The 24,375-nt window shown below is 41.5% G+C and overlaps 1 protein-coding gene across 3 annotated transcripts in view; it reads left to right on the forward strand.

Annotated features, from left to right (window-relative positions):
* The window catches only part of RPRD1A (regulation of nuclear pre-mRNA domain containing 1A), a 313,839-nt gene that overhangs the window by 59,548 nt on the left and 229,916 nt on the right, over nucleotides 1–24,375 (forward strand). For all 3 annotated transcript variants that reach the window (XM_029589844.1, XM_029589843.1, XM_029589845.1), the window contains exon 2: nucleotides 17,819–17,948. In XM_029589844.1, the coding sequence (XP_029445704.1) occupies nucleotides 17,819–17,948 (130 nt within the window). The remainder of the gene's footprint in view (nucleotides 1–17,818; nucleotides 17,949–24,375) is intronic.

The raw sequence follows: 24,375 nt of genomic DNA on the forward strand, positions 1-24,375 counted from the left end.
TCATCTGCACATGTAACATCCTTGTTATTTCTCCACATGAGACAAGCCTAGTGGACCTTGTGATTACAGTGGATTTGTCACTCAGGATTTTCAAGACAGTATTCACGTGACTCACCAACTCAAGAACTCTGTCCTGGTGGCTGATTTAATCATTCTGGCCAAAGGAATCGCCTTCCAAATTTCTACTGTTCAAATTGTCCTAACCATGGATGTGTCCAACCTGGGCTGAGGGGTTCATGCAGATATGTTCCACACCCAGGGCATACGGCCTATCTAGTGTTCTCATCCACACCAACTTCCTAGCTTTGTAATCCCTACCACTCCTCCGTGATCCTCTATGGTCACCCCATGCTTTCTTGAATTCAGATACTGTCTTTGTTTCCACCACCTCCACAGGGAGATGCCTGCACCATCCTTTCTGTAGAAAAATATTTCTGTAGATTACAATTCCTAAGTCATTTCACTGTCACTTTCATCCCATGACCCCTTGTTCTAGAGCCTCCTTTGCATGGAAACCTTGAAGGAATTTAAATGTTTCTATCATATCTCCTATATCTTGTCTTTTCCTGTAGGGGATATATATGCTTAGATTTTTGTCCCTAAATTCTTTACAGCGAAGACCACTGACTATTTTAGTCAGTGGTCAGACGGAATCCATTTGGCTTATATTCTTTTGAAGATGTCTCCAGAATTGTATGCAGTATTCCAAATGCGAATTCACCTGGGGACCTATACAGGGTCAATATTACCTTCTTTCTTCTGTTGTCCACCCTATGCACCCAAGATCTTTCAGGCTTTTGCCATTGCTTTATTCATCTGTTTGGCCACTGTAAGATCATTAGATATGATCACCCCCTAGATCCTGTTCTTCTTTCATGCTTAGAAGAATTTCACCCTCTATACCGTGCCACTCCCCTGGGTTTTTATATCCCAAATGCATAACTTTTGCATTTTTTTAGCATTAAATCTTAGCTGCCAGACTCTAGATCATTCCTCGGGCTTTGCTAGCTCCCTCCTTGTTTTCCACATCTTCCTGGCTGTCTACCTTGTTGTAGGTTTTGGTGGAATCTGCTGAGGTTATATTTATGGCCGTTGAGCACTGAGGCTGAGTCCACTTTAACAAGGTTTGCTTTCATTGACGATTGCATACCTGCATGCAATATCGACATGAGCTATGTACATCTTTGATTGATATTTTGAATAATGAAACCACTTCTTGATTTTTGAATATTTTATTTGCAAGAAAAAGACTAAATATAATGGAATTAATGGACCTTTAAACACATGCTACTGCATGATTATAACTAGTGCTTGTAGCCACTTTTTGCTCTATGAAGTCTAGTAGCTGATTTTTGCTCCTTTATGATACTAGAAGGATAGTGATTACGGTAATATCGACATCTCTTGTACTTTTGTTACTATTGTTGTGTTTTGTGTCCTTGGCTTCTTGTTTTTTGTTCAGATCAACTGCAAAAAGACACATTTCCTGACAATCCTTCTACAATATTGTTTACAAAAATGTTGACAAGAACCAGTGTAAGGACTCATACTTGTGGCACAGCACTATTAATGCTCCTCTCCTCTAAGTGAACTCCATTTATATTTACCTCTACCCTTTGTTACCTTCAGTTCAACCAGTTTCTAAACTAGCTATTTTAGGGCCTATACCAAAGGTTTTCAATTTATTTATAAGTTGCCTATGCAGAAACATGTCAAAGGCCTTACTGAAATCAAAATACACTACATCTAGCGTTCTCCCCTGATCCAACTCCCTGCTGTTTCAGTCAAAGAAATTGATCAGATTTGTCTGCTGGTAAAACACAGTTGTCCTCATTCAGGCAGTCAGGTAGCAATGTTCAGCATGAACAAATAGGGAGGTATAGGATCATACCTCCTGTGTCAGGAAGCTGTCCACATGTGGGCCTGGTCCATCTTTCAATGGATGGTGACATATTTGGCAAGCAAGCAGAATGTCATAGCTGACCATTTGGAATTGTATCCTAGAATCTCGCAAATGGTCGCTGGACAGATGAGTAGCAAATCAGATATTTTGTGACTGGGGAACACCCATGGTGGATCTGTTTGCATCTTCTTTAAACAGAAAGGTCCCAAACTTTTTCTGTAGAAGAGGGACTCAAAGCAGATTACCTTGAATGCCTTCTCCTATATTGGGTAAAGGGTCTTCTTTATGCTTATCTAGTTCCTCCAGGGGCAAAAACGTTTACTAAAACAGAGGATTCAGGGGACCACGATTCTCATAGCTGAAGCAGGTTTGGTTTTCTCTCCAGGAATTAGCTATCAAGGAATCAATCAGGTTAAGGACTTCTCAGTCACTCCGAACGAGGGAATACTCCATCATCGGGTCCTTGTCCCTCCCAGCCTGGATGTTAAGACGATAGTATTGAATTCCATTAATTTGAGGATGCCTCAGATTTTTCTGGCCTTTAGAAAGTATTCCAAAAGGAATACTTGCCTTCTGTTATGAGTGATAGGCCCTAGGTGCTTCCTCCTATTCCATACAGAAACTGCTTGAATACATTCCTTGTTTTTCAGAGTCTGGTCTGAAGACTAAGTTTATGGTTCATTTTATTGCAGTTGGCACTTATTACCACTGTGTAGAAAGGAAACCCATCTCTATGCAGCCTTTAGTTGTCAGATTCATGTGTGGCTTGCTTCATTTGAAGTCTCCCACTAAACCTCTCGCTGTGCTTTGGGACTTCATCGTGGTATTTGCCTAGTTGATGGAAGCTCTCTTTGAGCAATTAGATTCCTGTTACCACCTGACCTGCAAGATCATGTTTTTGGTGCCAGTCACTTTGGCATGCGGAGTCTGCGAGCTTCATGATCTAGTGACTTATCAATTTTACACTGTATTTTTTTTTCATAATAGGGTGGTTCTGCACATGTATTCTATATTCCCGCCTTAAGATAGTGTTGCACTTCCACCTTAACGAGTCAGTCGTCATCCTCCCAATATTCTTTCTCAAGAGACATGTCCACAAAGGTGAGCAAGCAGAGGTTGGATTGTAAAAGAGCCTTAGTCTTATATCTGGAGTGGACTGAATACTTGAAAATGTCCACCCAGCTTTTTGTTTCTTTTGATCCCAACAAGTCTGGAACTGCTGCTGCCAAACATGCCCTATCTAATTGGAAATTGCATCTCTCTATTATGGTCTGCAGGTCTGACCTGAATGGATTTAGCATAGCTTATAATGTAAGACCCATGCTGGCATCAGTGGCTGATGTGAGGTCTGTGAAGAGATTTGCAGGGCTTCAGTGTGAAGCTTAATCTATACATTGACATCCCTTATTCTTTGGATCAGTGTTTTCTAACCAGTGTACCATGGCACACCAGTGTACATTCAGACTTAATCAGATTTGCCATGGAAAAGTCACTATTGCCTGATGCTTAGATCCAGACCTGCACCTAGTTCTGCTTTCAGCACCTCACAGCAACAGAAGACACTAGCAGTGGCTCTTGTAAGAATTCATTTTTTTGAGAAAATGTGTAATCATATATGTCTTTTCCTAGCCTACAGCATGAGTTCTGGAGTGTGGTACAAAGCAAAGCATGGATAACTGGGCCCTGCTTTGTTTGGCATATACAATTACACAGCACTTCCTCATCTTCTCCCTCCTGAGATTCTTCCTTTTTGAGTCCTTCCAGCCTTGGTCTTATCCCTTGGCTGGGTGGGATGGGGAGCATGCACTGAATACTAGATGCCACTCTTTCTGAATATCAGGAGCAGCAGCAGTCGAGCTTGGCAGCCAAATGCAACAGCCAAGCTAAGTAATCGAGCTGGCCATATGCATCATATTGACTTCTCTCTTCTCCTACACTTGAGAGAACTGGCCCATTGTAATGAGTTCATGTATGTTTGCCCCCTCTGTCCCTTTAAAATTTGGAAGAGACTGGTTGGGCTTACCTGTAACTGATATATTCTGAAGACAGCAGGATGCAAGTCCTCACAGAAGCCACCTACCTTCTCTTGGAGTTGATTCTTTTATATTACTTATTTTAAGAATTGAAGGGACCTCACTCATTGCCCATGACAAGGAGTGGCATGCACATGCTCAGTAGAGCATGTCAAAAACTTCTAGAAGCTTTGGAGTAATCTTGGTTGGCTGAACTCTGTTGTCGCCCACCTGTGAGCCTATGAGGACTTGTACCTTGCTGTCTTCTGAGAACCCCCTGTTACAGGTAAGCAACTTTAGCTTTCAGCTTAAATATCTTGGATAATTAGAGACTGTCTTCAGTATATTCAGCTTGTTTCCAACAGGAACTGCAGCATGTGATCCAGTCTTGTCTCCAGTTTCAGGACCGGGTGAAGAGCCAGCTCAGCTCCGGGGATGGATCACCATTGATCCATCCCCGGCCCTTAATCACAATTCACGAACTCTGGAACTAGGAACCTCTACGCAGCCAATATGTACAAACTACTAATTTGTAAGCTTATTTTGTTCTTGGTTATCTGCCTCCTTCTACTCTTTTTTTTTTCCAGCTACCTTTGCTTCCAAGTTTATCCACCTTGTTGATTGTAACTTTGCTCCTTCTGTTAAATGATTGTTTATTGTTAAAGTTCTTACCCCGTTCTATGTAAACCGATCTGATACAGTTATTACCATGAAGGTCGGTATAGAAAAGTGTTAAATAAATAAAATTGAAGGGACAAAATAAAGGAGTCGCCCCTTTTGGCATTCACTTTGGAAATGACTTGTATCTCTTGTGGGGATTAACTGGAATTTGTTTTTTGTTTCTGGTGAGAGAAGGGGGTTTGATTAGGGATTGTATCAGTGTTATTTATATTGAAATAGAAACATAAATGTGACAGAAAAAAAATATCAAATGGCCTATTCACTCAGATTCCTTGGAGCTCCCCTGTAATTATCCCATACTTTCTTGAATTCAGATACTGCTTTCATCTCTAACACTTCCACTGGGAGGCTGTTCCATGCATCTGCTTTCTCTCTGTAAAGAAATATTTCCTTAGATTACTCCTGAGTCTGAACCCTTTCACCCTTGTTTTAGAGCCTCTATTCCTTTAAAAAGACCCGCCTCTTGTGCAATGAAACCTTTGAGGTATTTGTCTACCATATCTACCCTACATAAGAACATAAGAACATGCCATACTGGGTCAGACCAAGGGTCCATCAAGCCCAGCATCCTGTTTCCAACAGTGGCCAAACCAGGCCATAACAACCTGGCAAGAACCCAAAACTAAACCTGTCCCATGCTACTGATACTAATAGTAGTAGTGGCTATTTTTTAAGTCAACTTAATTAATAGCAGGTAATGGACTTCTCCAGCAAGAACTTATCCAATCTTTTTTTTAAACCCAGCTACACTAACTGCAATATCCCATCCCCTGGCAACAAATTCCAGAGTTTAATTGTGCGTTGAGTGAAAAAGAACTTTCTCAGATTAGTTTTAAATGTGCTACATCCTAACTTCATGGAGTGCCCCCTAGTCCTTCTATTATTCAAAAGAGTAAATACCGATTCACATTTACCTGTTCTAGACAAGCACCTTTAGATACACACAATCCTATCTTATCTTTGCTCTTTATCTGTCCACCATATGCTTTAGAACAAAGATCACTGACCATTTTAGTAACCAGTTCCCTGTACGTACCTGGATCAGTCCAGACTCCTGGGTTTTGCCTCCCCTCCAGCAGATGGAGACAGAAGTTTTGACTGAGCTGCCCTATATCCTGAGGTGCGACTAGCAGTCCATCAGTATTTCTCTGTCTCCAGCAGATGGTGGAGGTGCAAAACCTGCAGCCTGGAAGATTGTTAGAATTTAGACAAAAAAAAAAGATTTTTCTTCAGAAGATCAGAAGAGGATTCTCCTCTACTACCTCCCAGGGGGTAGTCAGGTCCCGGGCGGACTATCCACCTGGTACCTGAGGCAGAAGGGCTCAAGGTCGGAGACCTTACTTAGCCCTCCCCTTTGGAGCTTAACAGGATTAATACCGGGGGTCCCGGCTCACTCATCCTGCGGAGGACGGACAGAGCCTGCTGCCTTATACAGGGAAGTGCTGAACTTTTTTGTTTTATTCTCTGATAGTTATTATCCAAAAAAAAGTAAAGTATAAAGAACTAAATAAACAGCACGGAACCAGCGGTGCTTCTGTGTGCAGCAGCGCGTGTTCAGGCGCACTCGCGCTTTGGCGCAGCTCAGCGACTCTTCAGCTCCCCGTCTCCCCTGCGGCTTCTTTTTGCTCTGCTCCGCCGGTTTTGTCTGCCATGCCGAGTGATGTGGCCTGCAAGTCCTGTGGAGATGTGTGGTGGTTTATGCTCCACTTGCCTCCTGGCGGGGAGGGATCCTCAGAGAGTGAAAAGGCACAAATTTTAAGTGGATGCCGGGACCCTGGAAGGGTTTCCCTGGCACGGCATCCTCCCAATGATCCCTTCCCACTCAGCGCGGGAACGGAGACCATTTTGGTGGCATTCAGGTCTCCCGCGGGTGCTGTGGGGAGGAGGGTGATTCCCCTCTACCGTTGTCACCGCAGGCTGATTCCTCCGGGGGGGGGGGGGGGGGCGCTGTTCTCGTCAGGGGGCCGCGTGTTCTGAACTTGGAGGAGTCTGAGGAGGGTTCAGACACCTCCTATTTTTCATTGGAATTCGTGCTTTTAATGCACAAGACCTTTAAGGCCAAAACGTCAGGAAAGCGCCATGTGGACAAGGAGGCTCCCCCCAGGGCTGCAAAGAGACTCAGCCCCGGGAAAGGTAGGGGGCCTGAAGGCCCAACGACTTCTGTGTGCCACCCTGCCTCCACCTGGCACAGACAGTTCCTCCGAGGACTTAGCTCAGGACACCCTGCCTGAGCAGGACTCCCCAGGGGCTGCCCTTGAGTTTGGGGACCCAGACATGGAGCGCTCGGCAGTTCAGGGGTCAATCGTTGAGGGTGATGATCCCAAGGTGGTGCAACTCTTCTGCAGGAAGGAGTTGGTCCCCCTTATTCCTGCTGTGTTGGACGAGCTCGGGATTTATACTCCCCAGGAGAACTCTGGGTTGGGGGCAGTGGATCCCATTATAGTGGGCCTCAGGGGTTCTACCAGCTCTTTTCCGTTTCACAAGTCTGTGACAGACTTGCTCTTCAGGGACTGGGACACTCCAGGTACTGGATTGAAGGTCAGTCGGACCATGGACAAGTTGTATCCACTGTCAGAAGAGGCTCTGGATCTTCTCAAGATGCCCAGGGTGGACGCTGTTTTGGCGGTTACTAAAAAGACTACCATCCCGGTCACTGGAGTAACCACCCTCAAGGATCTTCAGGATAGAAAATTGGAGCTGCATCTCAAGAAGATCTGAGGTTTTGGCCCTAGGGGCACAAACTGCTATGTGCAGCAATTTTATGTTGAGAGCTAGCTTTCACTGGGTTCAGCAACTTCAGTCGGATAAGTCTTTTTCCCCCTTCGAGTCAGCGCAGGCCGGCCGGTTGGAGGCAACAGTGGCCTACAGTGCGGATGCGCTTTATGACCTTCTCCGCACTTCTCCCAGGGCCATGGTGGCAGCAGTTTCCGCTCGCAGACTACTCTGGCTGAGGAATTGGTCGGTGGACATTTCCTCGCAGCTCAGCTCTCTCCCCTTTCAAGGAGGCTTGCTCTTTGGAAAGGAGCTGGAGGATATGATCGAATCCCTTGGAGAGAATAAGTTCCATAGGCTGCCTGAGCACAAGCTGAAGACCAGGCCCTCCTTTCCTGCTTGCTCTCGTTTCCGAGGGAATCGGAAATTCAGGGCATCTCGCGGGGTCCTCCGTGAGACAAGGCGCAGGGCGTCAGCGGTCATGGAATCAGTCTTTTTGCAGGTGCCAATCGAGCACAGAAGGCCCGTCTCAAGGATCGGGGGGAATTAAATCCTCCCAATGATGTGAAGCCAGTTCAATCCTTGGTTCCTGTGATATTTATTTATTTATTTAAAAGTTTTTATATACCGCACTAGGGGTAGTAGTCTATCCATCTTAGCGGTTTACATATTAAAAACATACATAATATCAAAAGACATACAGTAAGATACATACTTTACAGTTACTTTACAACTGGTTATCAGTAATGTCAAGCATTATAGAAAGCAGAGGTGAGATGTTCATTCAGATATGTTGTAAGCGCAAGTGAATAAGTACGTTTTTAATGCTTTTTTGAAGTCATTACGGTTTTCTGTTAATCGAATATACTCAGAAATTGAGTTCCATAAAGTAGGACCTGCAATAGAAAAGGCTCGTTTTCCGGTTAACATCAGACCTGCAGATTTTATAGTAGGAATTTCCAACATACATTTATTCATGGATCTAAGTTGTCTATTTGGTTTATATAATCTCAAAAGTGAACATAGCCAGATTGAATTGGGGTTGTATAATAAGTTATGAATCATAGTCAGAATTTTGTAGGAAATGCGGAATGGAATTGGAAGCCAATGTAAATGATATAGTAATGGTGTAATATGGTCCCTACGTGAAGCATTGCATAGCATTCTGGCTGTTGTATTCTGGACAAGTTGTAAAGGTTGTAATGACAATTGAGGCAGACCGAGGTATAATGCGTTACAGTAATCTAAGGTAGTTAATATCAAAGCTTGGGTTACAAGATGGAAGTCATGTGGTAGCAAGAGTGGTTTGATTTTTTTCAACATATGTATTTTGAAAAATGATTTTTTTACTACTTCAGAGATATTTTTGGATAATGATAGGCAAGAATCTATGATCATTCCCAGATTTTTTGCATGTGGTTTGATAGGAATATTTTGATTTTCAAATGTGAAAAACGGAGGCGGTTGATAAAGTGAATCGGGTATTGTTGATAAGTAAATCAATTCTGTTTTATTAGTATTTAGTTTTAATCTGTTATGTGATAGCCATATTTTTATTGTAGATAGATATAGTTGTAACATTGAAAAGGTTTTTGACCAAGATTAAGTGAATGGAATTATGAATTGAATGTCATCTGCGTAAATTTTGAAGTATAAGTTTAGGCCTGTTAAAAGGCGACATAACGGTAAAAGATAGATATTAAATAGTAAGGCAGAAAGGGACAAACCTTGCAGTACACCTGTTTTGGTTGTGTACCAATCGGATTTGTATTTACCCATAGAGATTCTTTGTGGGCGGTTTGAAATAAATGAGGAAAACCAATGTATACCTGAACCAGTTATGCCTATTTGAAGTAAGTTATCTATCAGAATATCGTGGTTGAGAGTATCGAATGCTGCTGATATATCAAGTAATACTAGTATGTAATTTGTATTTGAATCAAAACCTCTTAAGATCGTGTCGAATGATGAAATTAGTAAAGACTCTGTGTTATGTCCTTTCCTGAATCCGTGTTGATTATTGTGCAGTATATTATTTTCTTCAATGTACTCAGAAATTTGATGTAGTGCTACTGATTCTAATATTTTTGCAATAGAGGTTAGTGTAGCAATGGGGCAATAGTTAGATCTAAAGGATCGTGATGTTTCTTCTTTGGTATGGGTAGAACTGATGTCTTTTTAAGGTCTTCTGGAACAAAACCTTGAGCAAAGGAAGCATTTACTATATTTGATATAGAAGGAGCAATCTGATCTTTCATGTTTCTGAGAGTGTAGCCAGGACAGGCATTAAACGGACTGTTCAAAGGTTTTGATTTAGTTAGTATTTTAATAATCGTATCGTGATTAATTGAGTGAAATTCTGAAAATGAACAAGCTAATTGTGGTGATTTTGATTTTGGTAGTGGTAAGGATTCCAATTCTGATAGGGGGTTGGCTGGCTCTTTTCTACTAGGAGTGGGCCAAAATCACGTCAGACTAGCAGTTGGCGGTGCGAGACATGGATGCCGTCTCACCAACCTAGGGGCCATTGTTCCGGTGCCTTCCAGCGAGAGGGGAACAGGTCGATTTGAAGAAGATGAGCAAGGTATTGAAAGTTCCACGCTTCCGCATGGAGGCTCTTCGGTCTGTTATCGCTTCCGTATGCAAGGGGGAATTCCTAGCATCTCTGGACTTAATGGAAGCATACTTAAACATCGGGATCCGGCATGATCACCAACAGTATCTGTGGTTCATGATTCTGGGGCAGCATTTCCGGTTCCGTGCTCTGTCCTTTGGACTAGTGACTGCACCCAGAACCTTTACCAAGATCATGGTGGTGGTGGCGGCAGTTCTTCTGGACAACTGGCTCATTCAAGAGAAGTCAGCGCCTCTGTGCCAAGTGGCCATGGATTCCGTTCTTCATCGCCTGAGGTCTTTGGGATGGATAGTCAATCTTGCTAAGAGTCACCTGTTCCCTTACCAGAGGCTGGAGTTTCTGGGAGCCTTGTTCAACACTGCGGGGGGTGGGGGGGGAGTTGTTTCCTACTTAGCAGAGAATTTCCAAGTTGTAATCTCAGGTCTGAGCGCTTCTAGTCAAGTGGTTGCTGAAGGTATGGGATTTCTTGCAGGTGCTCAGCTCTATGGCTTCCACCCTGGAGTTGGTCCCCTGGGTGTTTGCGCATATGCAACCTCTTCAGTCAGCCTTGTTGGGATCTGAAGTTCGAACTTTTCCATCTCTCTGCCCTTTACAGAACCGGCTCTGGCCAGTCTCTCATGGTGACTCCTCCCCGGCAAATTACGTCGAGGAGTGGATTTGGAGATCCCATCTTGGATTATAGTGACCACGGATGCCAGCCTCTCCGGTTGGGGGTAGACTGTCAGGAGAGTTCAGCACAGGGCTGGTGGTCTGCGAAGGAGGCCTCCTGGTCAATCAACTATCTGGAAACCAGAGTGATGAGGTTAGCCCTACGGGCCTTCCTTCCACTAGTCCGAGGGAAGTCAGTGCTGTCAGACAATGCGACAACAGTGGCATATATAAATCACCAAGGTGGCACCTAGAGCGGAGCTGTGGCCCAGGAGGCATAGGAGCTCATCACCTGAGCGTAGCTGCACTTGGAGAGGATAGCGGCTTCTCACATAGCGGACACTAGCAATGTTCAGGCAGGTTATCCCAGCAGAAACCAACTGGATCCAGGAGAGTGGGAACTGTCCGACGAAGCCTTCCGGCTTCTTTGCCACATGTGAAGCAACGTCTCTTTTGGACCTCATGGTGACATTCCGCAACATCAAGACCCTGCCATTTTTTCAGCAGGCGATGGGAGACGGGTGCAGAAGGAGTGGATGCCCTAGTTCTCCCTTGGCCATTGGACATTCTCTGTGTTTCCATCCTAGCCTCTGAACGGCAAAGTTCTCCGTCGTATAGAACTTCATCCCTGTGACATCATCCTTGTGGCCCCGGAGTGGCCCAGGCGTCCATGGCTCACGGATCCGGTCAACCTAGCAGTGGAAGGTCCTTTGCGCCTGGCTCACCTTCCCCATCTGCGACAAGGCCCCGTGTTTTTAGATCGCTTTTGTCTAGCAGCTTGGCTTTTCAGAGGGAGTGTTTAAAGGATAAGGGTTATTCAGATGGTGTGATTGCTACCCTCTTGCAGTCCAGGAAAACTTCCACCTCTATCACGTATGTCAGGATGAGCAGAATTTTCTTTGAGGCTTGGTGCTTGGATCATGAGATACAACCTAGTCCTGGCTTCTGAGGGAAATGTGTTAACGTTTCTGCAGGAAGGTCTTGTTAAAGGTTTATCCGTTTAAACTGGACCGCAGACAGCCTCCTCCTCTATTCGGTAGTAGCTTGGGTACATCCCACTGGTTCTGGATTCATCTGTCTGAGCGCTAAGAAATGAAAATTACTACTTACCTGATAATTTCCTTTTCTTTAGACCAGACAGAGTGAATTCAGGCTTCCCACCCTTGGCTGCCGAATGATTATGCTATGTTCCACCTGCATGGCCATATGTTTCCAGGGGTTACTAGTAACTTTAATCCAGTCCCGAGATTAGTGTTAATACATTTTGTCTGTGCTCAGTGTTCCTGATGGCTGAGTACTGGCATGATTATCTATTATTAATCAAGTTTTTGTTAGTCTGTTCACAGTTGGCTTTGGAGAGAATACTGGCAGGCTGATTTCACTGCAGGGGTATATATACTGTGGTGTCAGCTTTGCTTCATTGCCATCTGCTGGTAGAGGTGCATAACCCACTAGTTCTGGATTTCTGTGTGGTCTAAAGAAAGGAAATTATCAGGTTAGTAGTAATTTCTAATTTTACAACATCCAATATTTAAAAATGCTATAAATTTCCCAAAACAGAAACATCAAATAACACCCAATAATTCAAACTAATAACTATTAAAAAATGTCTTGCTCTCCATACCTGGGATCTTTGATTTCCAGTCACCCTGAGATTGTTGAGGATTGTGGGAGGTGGAGCCACACAAACTCTTGCTTTCACACACACAGACTTGTTCATTCTGTCACACACTCCCTTTCTCATAACCATGCCCATGCTCTCTCATACACTCCCTCTCTCACATATACTGTTAGGGTGCTTTGAAAAGGTTTTCCTATGAAGCTATTAATACTTCATTGTGAAATTACATTGATCAGATTTGTAAAACTTTTCAAGATTGCTGACATGCCCAGAATAAGCTACAATGCTAGAAGGTAGGCTAGAAATTAAAAGTTGTCAGAGTTTATCGTTAAGTTTTGTTCCTGCCTTCTGGGCTCAATTTACAAATCACATGACTTACAAGAATCCCCAGCCCTATTAACATATGAGATAATATAATGCCAGCCAATTAGTAAAATGTTATGCATACCAAGTAGCTCATTGGTGTGTAAATTGGGGATGGTAATACAATTAATGTCAACAATTGCTCTGAGAGTGCTTCTGAATGCCTTGCATATGAATATTTGTATATCACATTTTCTGTAAACTGCCAAGACTGTTCACATACAAATAAATAAACTTCATACATTTTTTTTTTATTGCAGTTCAATATTCAAAAAACAGAAAATTGGATATTATGGTCCCAAATCATGTTCCAAGAAAATTTTCAAACTTAATACAATATTATTTATCATATTATCCATTATATTTCTACGTCTCAACTGTGTTGTACGTACAACATCTGGGAATATTCTTATGGGTTGCCCATAAAAGTCTTGTTTTTGCTGTTTAAAATGCAGTTTTAACACTGCATCTCTCTCTAAAAGAGATGAAAACTGGACTAATAGGGTAGCCCTTGTATTAATTTTTGTAGAAAATCTATTAAATTCAGGTTTTCTATAGCTTTCTGATTTTTTTCATCTTGTGGTTGTTTTAAGTAATAAATCTTAGATAATTTGGGTAAAGAGGATTCCGAATACTTTAAAATATTCTTCAAGTGACTATTAAATAGATCTGTTGGGTTACTAAATTAATTTTTGGAAATTCAACAATCTAAGATTTAATTTCCTATTTTGATTCTCTAATAATTCAATTTTCCCTTCATATTCTTCTGCTGATTTATCAAGTTAATTTGAATTTTTTGAATTTCTCCCAATTTCACATCAAATATATTAGTGTTTTTCTCCAAATTATCTATTTTTTCCTGTATACATGTATTCCTTTTTAATGCTTCCTGAACAGTCATAGTAAGATTATTTATTGATTTTTGCATGCTAACTATCATTGAACCTAATTCCTCAATAGAAAATTTTTTAGGAATAATAATAGGAATATCCTTAATACCAGGAATTTGTACAACATCTCTTGACTGTTGTAATGTCCCACTAATTCCTTCTGCTGACAGTAAAGACCAGTCCTTAAGTTCCCCGGGACTTTGTTCTTCAATGTCCTCTGAGACTTTCGTCAAATTCCCGACATCTCTTTGGGAACTAAAGGAATCTTTTGAAGATAAATTAATTTCTACAGACTTTGCAGATGGAGGGGCTGGTTTCTCTGGGGCCACCGGGGGTGAGAGATGTTCACTGGCCAAGTAGATTATCTCCTGCTCCTGAGTAGATCTACTAGCGGCCCCCTCCGGTGTGGATGTGGAAACAATATGAAAGCAGTCCGCAATGCTTGGTTGAAGCATTTTAGTTGGCGTAGAAATTGAGGAAAATTCTCTTAATTTTGCTTTCCTCTTGGTGTGAGGCATAGCAACTGGGTAATAATATTTTAAGCAACTTTTCAATCCAAAGAATTATCCAAGCGGGAATGCAATCAAATTAGACAAATCATATACTTAACTTGCTGCTGTTCTCTAAGGCTGCAGACATAGAATCTCCGTTCCAATCCGGGCAAAGCCGCGCGCGCCCCTTAGCCATTGCACCGGCATAGGCAAGGTTTGAATGCCTACCCGGCTCCTCCTTCCAATGTCACCGGCTCAGGAACCCGATGCAGGTAAGGTTTTCGGGCCTCACACCAGCTGGGACCCACAGAAGGCAAGAAATCTGGCGGCAACATCGTGCCAGCGAAGGCAAGGTTGAATGCCTACCCGGCTGCTCCTTCCAACGTCACCGGTTCAGGAACCCGGGTGCAGGTAAGGTTTTCGGGCCTCACACCATGCTAGGACCACAGAAGGCAAGAACTCTGGCGGCCAAACTTCATACATTAAAATAATACTTATAATACAAAATTAAAATAAACTTAACAATTAAAATTTTTTTTCCTGCTACCCTTTTTCTGTCTGCGGAAATAAATAAAGATCTTTCTTGAGCTGCTGGTGTTACATGTGTATTTTGGTTACCCATAAGAACATAAGCTCTCTGCCTCTCATAAACACATGTATACAGGCTCTCTCACATTCACATGCACCCTCTTTTACACACACACTGACACACATTCTCTCACACAGGCTTTGATTTCTCATGTATACACAAGCTCGCTCTCACACACACACACATTGTATGAGACCCTGTGATGTGAGGGAGAAAGAGTTCACTCTCACGCATACACACTTTTACCCATGTTCATTCTCATACACTTCTTCTCTTACTTACACCCATGCTCTCTCTCATATTTTTCCCCTCATGTTCAAAAACAAGCATGCAGGCTATTTCTCTCTCACATGCACTCAGTCTCTCGCTCAGACTCACGCGCACACATACGTACAGAGGCTATCACTCGCTGTCCTTAAACACACACACACACACACGTGCTCTCTCTCAAATATTCCCCCTTTCTTTGGCTGTGGCAGAATGGGGTTGGCTGTGGCCGTACTGGGCCCCTCTTCACGGTGGGATGGAGTCTTCAGGCTTTGGCAGCAAAGGCTGCGTCTGGGCCTCTCTTTGGGTCTCTGCAGCATGGGATTTGCTGTGGACCTGCTGAACCTCTCTTTGCCACCGCGGGATGGGTGATGCTGGTGGTGTCCAGGGTGCACCTCAGCTTATGTTGTACAGAGGGCTGAGGGCCTTCCCTAACGAGAAGCCAGCTCTGCTGCCATCCCTATGGGTGTGCCACTCTGTGCGGTTGCACAGTATGCACACCTGCTTGTGCTGGGCCTAGCTCCCTCTGAACTTTACTTTCATGTTCTGATTTCACAAGTGACTAAATTTATCTAAATTACTTCCCTGTGTTTCTCTGCCAACCATTGTCAAGTTATTCTGTGTAGTCCAACCTCCTAATTAGTGGGTTAGTCTATAAAGTTAGAATGGGTGGGTGGGAGTTGGGGTGGGGTGAAGGAATCCTCTTGTTTCTAAACCTAAGCAGTGAAAATACCCAATAAAAAAGCATTGCAGAATATCCCTTTTATCAAAAATAAAATGAAAGCAAAAGCAATGAAGAAAAAAAAAAATCCCCCTTCAAATAAGGTCTTTGCAGTTGAATTCAAGCAAGAAAAATGATCTCTGTTTGTAGTTCAGCTCCTCCAAGAATGTCCAGAAGAAAGGCATGTATGTGCCGGGTGAGGTCCTTTTCTTTAATTGTATGCTATAATTTTGTTTTAAACTTCGAGTTGTTTTTGACAAAAGTAGGGTATAATTGTGAAATGTAAATGTAAGGTTTTACCTGTAGCACAGAATAAATACTTGCTGAATTGATTCACATACAAATAGTGACATTTTTATGATCACCTGAACGTTGAATGCATGATGCATGCATGGAACAGTGGAAATGGTGGGGCAAAAATGGCATCGGAACTCAATGTGTTGGATAGGAGCAGCATATCCTTAAGTGTTGAAATGAGATTAAAGCTGGTGATCAGGTAGGTTCCATTGTAGTGGAGTAGGTAGGGAAATTGCAAAGGCTGTTTCTAAATAAAAGCTCGGATAGTGGAGATTTGTACAAGAAAAATAGACAGGGCTAGAGAAAATAATTCAATGCTACCTTATCTGCATTTTATAGTGAGTGGGTAGGGTGCTGCTTTTGCAAGTCGTTGTCCAGTGATATAAATTGTATGGGGAGAATCTCTAAATACATTTGTGGTGTTAAATTTGGGTGGAAAAGCTCAGAAACTAATAATGATGAAAAATAGGTTCTTTTCTGTAGTAGTTTCTGCCTCTGTGATTGCCCACATTGCTGAAGTAAGATGACTCAAGATCTAAGGGGGAGGGCAATTCATGGTTAGAACAACCAGACACAAGGATCTAAGGCTACCATCACAGAGTAATCTTTTGTCGGAGATGTGTGGACCACATTTCCCGTTTTACTCCAGCACAAATCCATAAATGCCTCTGAGCAATGGCTGGGACTCTTTTCCTCAAGGAACTGTGAGCACTGCCTTTTCTGTACCCCCAACATCTTTAGGCCTATGGAATAGAATCTGTGCCTACGACTTAAAAATGCCATTGGACCAGCTCATACCTTTTCCATTTTCTAAACGCAATTTACTGGTTTGGAAAGCTTGTTGTAAATTTTTTACATTCCCTGATGAAGTGGTAGTTAATTGCATGTCAGGATACTTAGCATGACCTTTTTACTGGCAGCCTCCTGTTTTTTTGTTCTGTTTACACATTTCTGCTGAATGTTAACTGAAACTAGTTTGCACCTTCAAGTATGTTAGTTTATCAGCAGAATTAATTTGGCACACATAAATTTATAGGAAGTTGCTGTTGTAAAGTACATTGTATATATTGTCATATACATTTCCAAATGGCTGGAGTCATTTCACAGGGTTTTCAGACAGACAAACCAAAGCATACTGTGTAAGACATATTTTAAAACTTTCTTCTACAGGTTCTCACGTCCCTGCTCATTTCTTTTTGCCAGGTTAAATGTTTTTTTTTCCCCTGCACTTCAAACTCAGAAGAAAGAATGTTTGTTTCAGACGATAAAGCAGTAAAGTGTTCCTGCTTACCTGGCTCCTAACAACCTAGGAAGAGGCTCAGACTCACATTATTCGAAGGGGTATAATTTCAAAATATACCTTTCAACTATCACCAGTCCTTCAGGGACACTTAGTTAGTCCTAGTTTTTCAGTTTGCATTCTGCTTCTTTAATCCACAATTCAAGAATTCTTTGTGCTTTTTTTTGATGCTTATTTTCAACAGTCCTGGTTTAGTATCCTTAGTGGATTGGAGTTAGTTGAATTTTCTTCCAATGGGCTGATGCATTCCAGTGCATAACTGTCATATTTTACAGTATAAAGAAGGATGCTCCCTGGAGAGAAATAAAGTAGCTTCTTTTCAACTCATGGGTGGGTGGCACCATCCACCAAGCAAATATTTATTGTGTAAAGCAGTATTTTATTATATTGCCTTTCTTCAGAAACTCCAAGCATAGTGAATCAACATACCAAAATGTGGCTTTTCATACTAAAAGGTGTCTGGATCAGTCACTGAATTGTGGGACTTATATCAGTTTGCATACAGTGCCTTTTTGGTGGCATTTGGTAGTCTGTGAACAGACGACGTATCCTTTCCTCATGCAGGCATAGATGAATGTGTACTTTTTGTTCAAAATTTTCTGCTTGCTGTTCAAATTTATGCTTGCTTTTATTTCAAGTGAACTTTCTAAATGTTTGTGTTTCGTTTTTTTTTCTTTTTTTTTAATAGCAAAACCAAATAGGAAGCTTACGTTCCTGTATTTAGCGAATGATGTCATTCAGAACAGCAAACGGAAAGGCCCTGAGTTCACCAATGATTTTGCACCAGTGATAGTGGATGCTTTTAAGCATGTTTCCAGGTATAGTAAGCTGTTTTGTGATCAGTATTTTCATTGATTGGCTTGAAAATGTATGCGTTATAAACCAAAGAAGAATTTATTACTAGATTTGATCTGAGTTGATGTTAAAAATATGAGAAATGCCATATTGGGTCAGACCAAGGTCCCTAGAGCACCTAAATCCTTGTTTAGTACGGTGGCCAGTTTAGATCATAAGTACCCAGCAGATCCCAAAAAGTAGATCTGTTTGCTGTTACTCAGCACTAGGGATAGCATTCACTTTCTCTAGTCTATCTGGCTATTATTATTTTATGGACTTTTTTCCTCCAGTACCTTGTCTAAACCTTTAAAACCACTATGCTAGTCACCTTGACCACAGCCCCTGGCAACAGATTCTACAGCTTGATTGTGCAATGACTGGAAAAAGTACCTTCTACAGTTTGTCTTAAATCTCAGTTCATTTCATGTAGTTTCCCCTTGTTCTAGTATTTGGAAAAGGAAAATAACTGTCCTTTATTTGCCTGTTCACCCCACTCATTTTATAAACTGTATCATATTCCTCTCTTTCTCCAAGCTGAAGAGCCCTAACCTGCATAACCTCTCATCATAGGGGAGCAGTCTTATCCCCTTTATCATTTTTGTTGCTCTCTTCTGCACCTTTTGTAATACTGCTGTGTTTTGTTTTTTTGTTTTTTTTTTTAGATGGGGCTGACCAGAACCGTATGCAATAATCAGGGTACCGCTACACCATGGATTGATAAGAGGCAATATAATTTACTTTTTGTGCTTCGCCTGGCATATTTGTTTTAGGCGGCTAATAAATATTTTATTAAAAATATGATCTGTTTATTCTCCATTCCTTTTCTAATCATTGCTAAAATTGTATTTGTTTTTTTGACTGCTGGCACACTAAGTGAGAATTTTAAATGTATGTTCACAAGGACTCCAAGGTTGTTTTCATGAGTGGTGACTCCCCAGTAAGAAACCCAACATTGTGTACTGTAATTGGGATTATTTTTCTTTGTGATCATTTGCACTTTTCCACATTAAATTCACTGCTATTCAGATGCCCCAGTCTCCTACTCACAAGATCCTTCATGCAGTTTCTTCCCATCTGCTCTTGGTTTTTAACAACTTTTGAATAATTTTCTGTTGTCATCTGCAAATTTGATCACTTAAATTAGTCTCCTGGAATGATCTGGAAATAGGACACATCCCAGTATTGATCCTTGTGGTACTCCCACTAATGACCTATCTCTATTTGGAAAAACTGACCCATTTAGTCCTACCTCTGGTTCCAGTCTTTTAACCAGTTACCCAATCCCACAGTAGGACATTAACCACCCATCCCATGACTTAATTTCTTGAGGCATCTCTCATAGGGACTTGGATTTTCAAAATACTTGACAAATACACTATATCAAATCGGCTCACCTTTATCCTACATGTTGGTTACACATTCAAAATGTCTCAAAGATTGGTAAGGTAAGACTTCCCGTTATGAAAAACCATGTAGACTATTCCCCATTAAGCCGTGTCTGTATGACCAGTGATTTTCTTAAAAACTAGATTCTACCATTTTCCCTGGCACTGATGTCAGACTCCCTGGTCTATAGTTTCCCAGAGCATCCTGGAGCCTTTTTAAAAATTGGTGTCATGTTGGCCACCTTTCCAGTCTTCAGGTATTGTGGCTGTTTTAATTGCTAGGTTACCGATTTGTAGTAACAGGTTTGCAACTTCATGTTTCATTTTTTTAGGATTCTTGGGTGCATACCATCCGATCCTGTTGATTTGTTACTCTTTAGTTTGTCATTTTAATCCATTATATCCTCCATTATTGCAGATTTGTTTTAGTTGCTCAGAAACCATCGCCAACAAAAGTTTCAGATTTGGGTATGTTCCCAGTATCCTCAATAAGGGTCAAGGCAAGGAATAGATTCAGTTTTTCTGCTGTTTCTGTGTCCTCCCTGAGTGCTCTGTATACCCTTGGTCATTTATCAGCCCAATTGATTCCTTCACAGGCTTATTGCTTTTAATGTACTTGAAAAAGGGTTATTAGTTTTTGACTTTTCTGGCAAGCTGCTTCTTAAATTCAGTCTAGTCTTGTCTTGCTACTGTTTTTTCATCTATACTTGAGCCTGGTTTCTTAATTTGGGTCTGCTTTCCTTTTATAAATGACGTCCTTTTGGTTTTAACTTTCTTTCACTTCACCATAAACCACACTGGTAGTCGTTTTGGTCTTTGACCTTATTATAATGCATGGAATACATTTTATCTGGCTTCCAAGATGGTATTTTTAATCACTGTCCATACCTCATGCAAATTGTTTAAATCTTTGCAGCTGTTCCTTTTTAGTTTTTTTACTATCTCCTCATTCTATCATAGTTCTCCCTTTCATGCTCCTGGAGTATTTTACTTAATGTCTTTTCTCCAGTTGATTGGCAAATCTTGATTGCATTATGATAGTTGGTATTCAGTGGCTTCATTACAGTATCGCTTACACCAGATTGTGTGTTCTATTGAAGACTGAAGTAGCTGTCCCTCTTGTCCTTTTAAGGCATCTAAAACTTAACCTCTCTAAAATTTTGAACAGCAAACTCTTGTTGCCTTGCCCATAGTGCATTTCTAGTAGTAAAATGATGGTGGTGTATTGGTGGGAGTTGGAGTGAAAGTGGGAGACATGCACAGTTGAGCTTTACAAGGGCTGTTTAGAAGACCAGTTTTAAACAATAGTAAGTATCTGTAGACAGGAAGATATTATCTACCAAAGTTTTAGAAGCCAGGGTCCCCTATGAAGAAAGGCTCTTCAGGTTAGGGCTCTTCGCCTGTAGAAGAGATAAGCAGGAAATATGTTAGAGGTCTACAAAATCATGAGTGGGTTTGTAGAGATAAATAGCCAGTTATTTACCCTTTCAAATAATACTAGGACATACTGATAGAAAGCAAATTTAAAACATTTTTTCATTCTGTAAACAACTGTGGAATTTGTTGCCAGAGGGATGTGGTGAAAGCAGCATAGCTGGATTTAAAAAGGTTTTAGACCAGTTTCCTGGAGGGAAAAGTCCAAAATCCATTATTAGCTATTTAGACGTGGGAAAGCTCTATCTATCCCTGGTTGTGAGCAAGATGGATTAGACTTATTGTTTGGGATCCTGCTTCACTTTTTTGAAGGAGTTAATAAACATGTGGATAAAGGTGAACCGGTATAGATGGTAATTATTACTTGGATTTTCAGAAGGCGTTTGACAAAGTTCTCATGAGAGGCTTCTAGGGAAAAGTAAAAAGTCATGGGATAGGTGGCGATGTCCTTTTGTGGATTGCAACTGGCTAAAAGACAGGAAACAGAGAGTAAGGTTAAATGGACAATTTTCTCAGTGGAGTGCCTCAGGGATCTGTATTAGGACCCTTACTTTTCAATATATTTTATAAATGATCTGGAAAGAAAATGACGAGTGAGATAATCAAATTGCAGATGATACAAAATTGTTCAGAGTAGTTAAATCACAAGCAGATTGTGATAAGATGCAGGAAGACCTTGTGAGACTGGAAAATTGGGCATCAAAATGGCAGATGAAATTTAATGTGGATAAGTGCAAGGTGTTGGCATATAGGGAAAAATAACCCATGCTATAGTTACACAATGTTAGGTTCCATATTAGGTGCTACAACGCAAGAAAGAGATCTAGGCGTCATCGTGGCTAACACATTGAAATTATCGGTTCAGTGTGCTGCGGCAGTCAAAAAAGCAAACAGAAATGTTGGGAATTATTAGAAAGGGAATGGTGAATAAAACGGAAAATGTCATAATGCCTCTGTATCGTTCCATGGTGAGACCGCAACCTTGAATACTGTGTACAATTCTGGTCGCCGCATCTCAAAAAAGATATAGTTGCGATGGAGAAGGTACAGAGAAGGGCTACCAAAATGATTAGGGGAATGGAACAGCTCCCTTATGAGGAGAGACTAAAGAGGTTAGGACTTTTCAGCTTGGAGAAGAGACGGCTTGAGGGGGGGTTTATGATAGAGGTGTTTTAAAATCATGAGAGGTCTAGAATGGGTAGATGTGAATCGGTTATTTACTCTTTCGGATAATAGAAGACTAGGGGTCACTCCATGAGTTAGCATGTGGCACATTTAAAACTAATCGGAGAAAGTTCTTTTTTACTCACGCGCACAATTAAACTCTGGAATTTGTTTGCCAGAGGATGTGGTTAGTGCAAGTAGTATAGCTGTGTTTAAAAAAAGGATTGGATAAGTTCTTGGAGGAGAAGTCCATTACCTGCTATTAATTGTTGACTTAGAAAATAGCCACCGCTATTACTAGCAACGGTAACATGGAATAGGCTTAGCTTTTGGGTACTTGCCAGGTTCTATATGGCTGGATTGGCCACTGTTGGAAACAGGATGCTGGGCTTGATGGACCCTTGGTCTGACCCAGTATGGCATGTTCTTATGTTCTTACTTGTGATCTGGATTGGCTACTTTCAGAGACAGGATACTGGCCTTGATGGACCTTTGGTCTGACCCAGCAGGCATTTATGTACAATTTGTTTAGCTTTTTTTTTAAAAAAAAACTTTCCTGTTTAAATTTTTACTTTATTTTTTGTTTCTTTGCTCTCCGTTAACTACAGCTTCTTTTCTATGCCCTCTTTCCTCCCTTCCCTTAAGCCTCTCTTATGTGGTATCCAGGAGCCATGTGGTTGCTCTAGAGCACTCAGCAGTGATGGCTCCTTTTGTGGTCCAGCAGGCTCCCAGGTGACAAAATGTTGATACTGGCATCCAAGATGTTTTCACCCTTAAAAGGGTGGGGTTTTTTATGTAACGAGGGTCAGATGCGGAGGAGGTTTTAAAGTAAAAATACAGGTCCTAGACTGCATATTTTTCTCTAAGGCAAGCATAGCAGGGTTTTAAAAGACATTTGGAAATGTTCCTACAGGAAAAGTCCATATCACATTATTAGCCTGGTAGGCTAAAGAAAGTGTCAGGGGTCTCAGGAAGTAAGAGGTAAATACTACATTCCTGGAAATGCTTGATGGTGGTGACTAAAATCGGGAGAGCTTTCTACAGCTCCCTTTTGTCTGTTTCTTGAAGCAAGGGGGATGACAGCTGAAAAGTTACCTTTGTCTCAGCTCCTGGGGTATGAGAACCCCATTTGAACTATCATTGAGATCTGGGAGATTGAGAGAATGAAGGATTTCTGCAGAAGCAGAGGGACAGTGGCTCATTAATAAGCAAGAGACATTGGAGCTGGGATGGAAGGCATTTGTGGGGCCAAAAGTGGTCTGTGGATTGTAGTTTGCCAATGCTCATTGTACTAGTTTCAAGAGGTCCAATATTGAGCATTTGGAAAATAAATCTGTTCACAATAGATCAGAACAGACAGGTGCCAGTCTTCTGCTTCAAAAGAATATCTAAAATTAGACTAGTTTCAGATGCCTTTTCCCTTCAGTGGGGAAGAAGACTATATGTTTGCTCTCTAATACTTCTAGTAGCAAAATCTTGATAAAATTCAGAAGAGACTGTGGGTACTGATTGTCATAGCTCTTCTTTCTGAGACAGTTTCCAATTCTCAAGGGTTATCCATCAGCAAACCCATCAAGTTGGAGATTTTTCCATCCTTAATATCACAGAACCAGGGTTCATTGCTTCATCTCACTATAGTCTTTCACTCTCATGGCCTGGATGTTGAAAGTGAAGCAAGATGTTCTTTGATCGCTCTGTTTCAGTGTATGTACTTGTGGCTTCTAGAAATAATCCACTAGAAGGTGGCGTGGATTACAGATGGAAACATTTTGCTGATTGGTGTATGACAAGGCCCTAGATACTTTCCTGGTTGAATACCTTCTACATATCTGAGTCGGGACTCAAAACAACTGAATGCAATTGGTGCATACTATCATTATGCAGAAAATTTATAAATTTCTGTATAGCTCTTAGTTCATTTTAAGATTCTTGTAGGTCTTGCTTCATTTTGTCTCCCATCAAACTGCCTGCATTGTTATGGGACCTTGGTGTGGTGTTCACACAACTGATAAAAACCCCTCTCAAGCCTGGTGGTAATTGAATTCAAAACATCATGGGATAAATTCGGAGGATCCTAGTGGCTAGAGGATGGAAATGAAGAAATGGGGTAACCTGTATTAACTTAAGGTTGTAACATTTTGTATAGGAGTAACCTGCACGAAGTGGCAATTACCACCATAAACAACCTTGCTAGGCAGACTGGATGGAACAGTTGGGTCTTTATCTCCTGTCATATGCTATGTTACTTCAAGCCCTAGTAACTTATCCACCTTATACTAGTTTTATCATAACAGGGAGCACTGTGCATGCTACCTAAGCTTTATCCTAAAGTTGTGTCAAATTTCCACCTTAATCAGTCAGTCATCCTGCCAAATTTCCCAAGGCCTTATGCTGGTAAAAGTGAACAAGCCCTATGCACCTTGGA

Source organism: Rhinatrema bivittatum, chromosome 2, assembly GCF_901001135.1.
Source record: "Rhinatrema bivittatum chromosome 2, aRhiBiv1.1, whole genome shotgun sequence".
NCBI classification, from domain to species: domain Eukaryota; kingdom Metazoa; phylum Chordata; class Amphibia; order Gymnophiona; family Rhinatrematidae; genus Rhinatrema; species Rhinatrema bivittatum.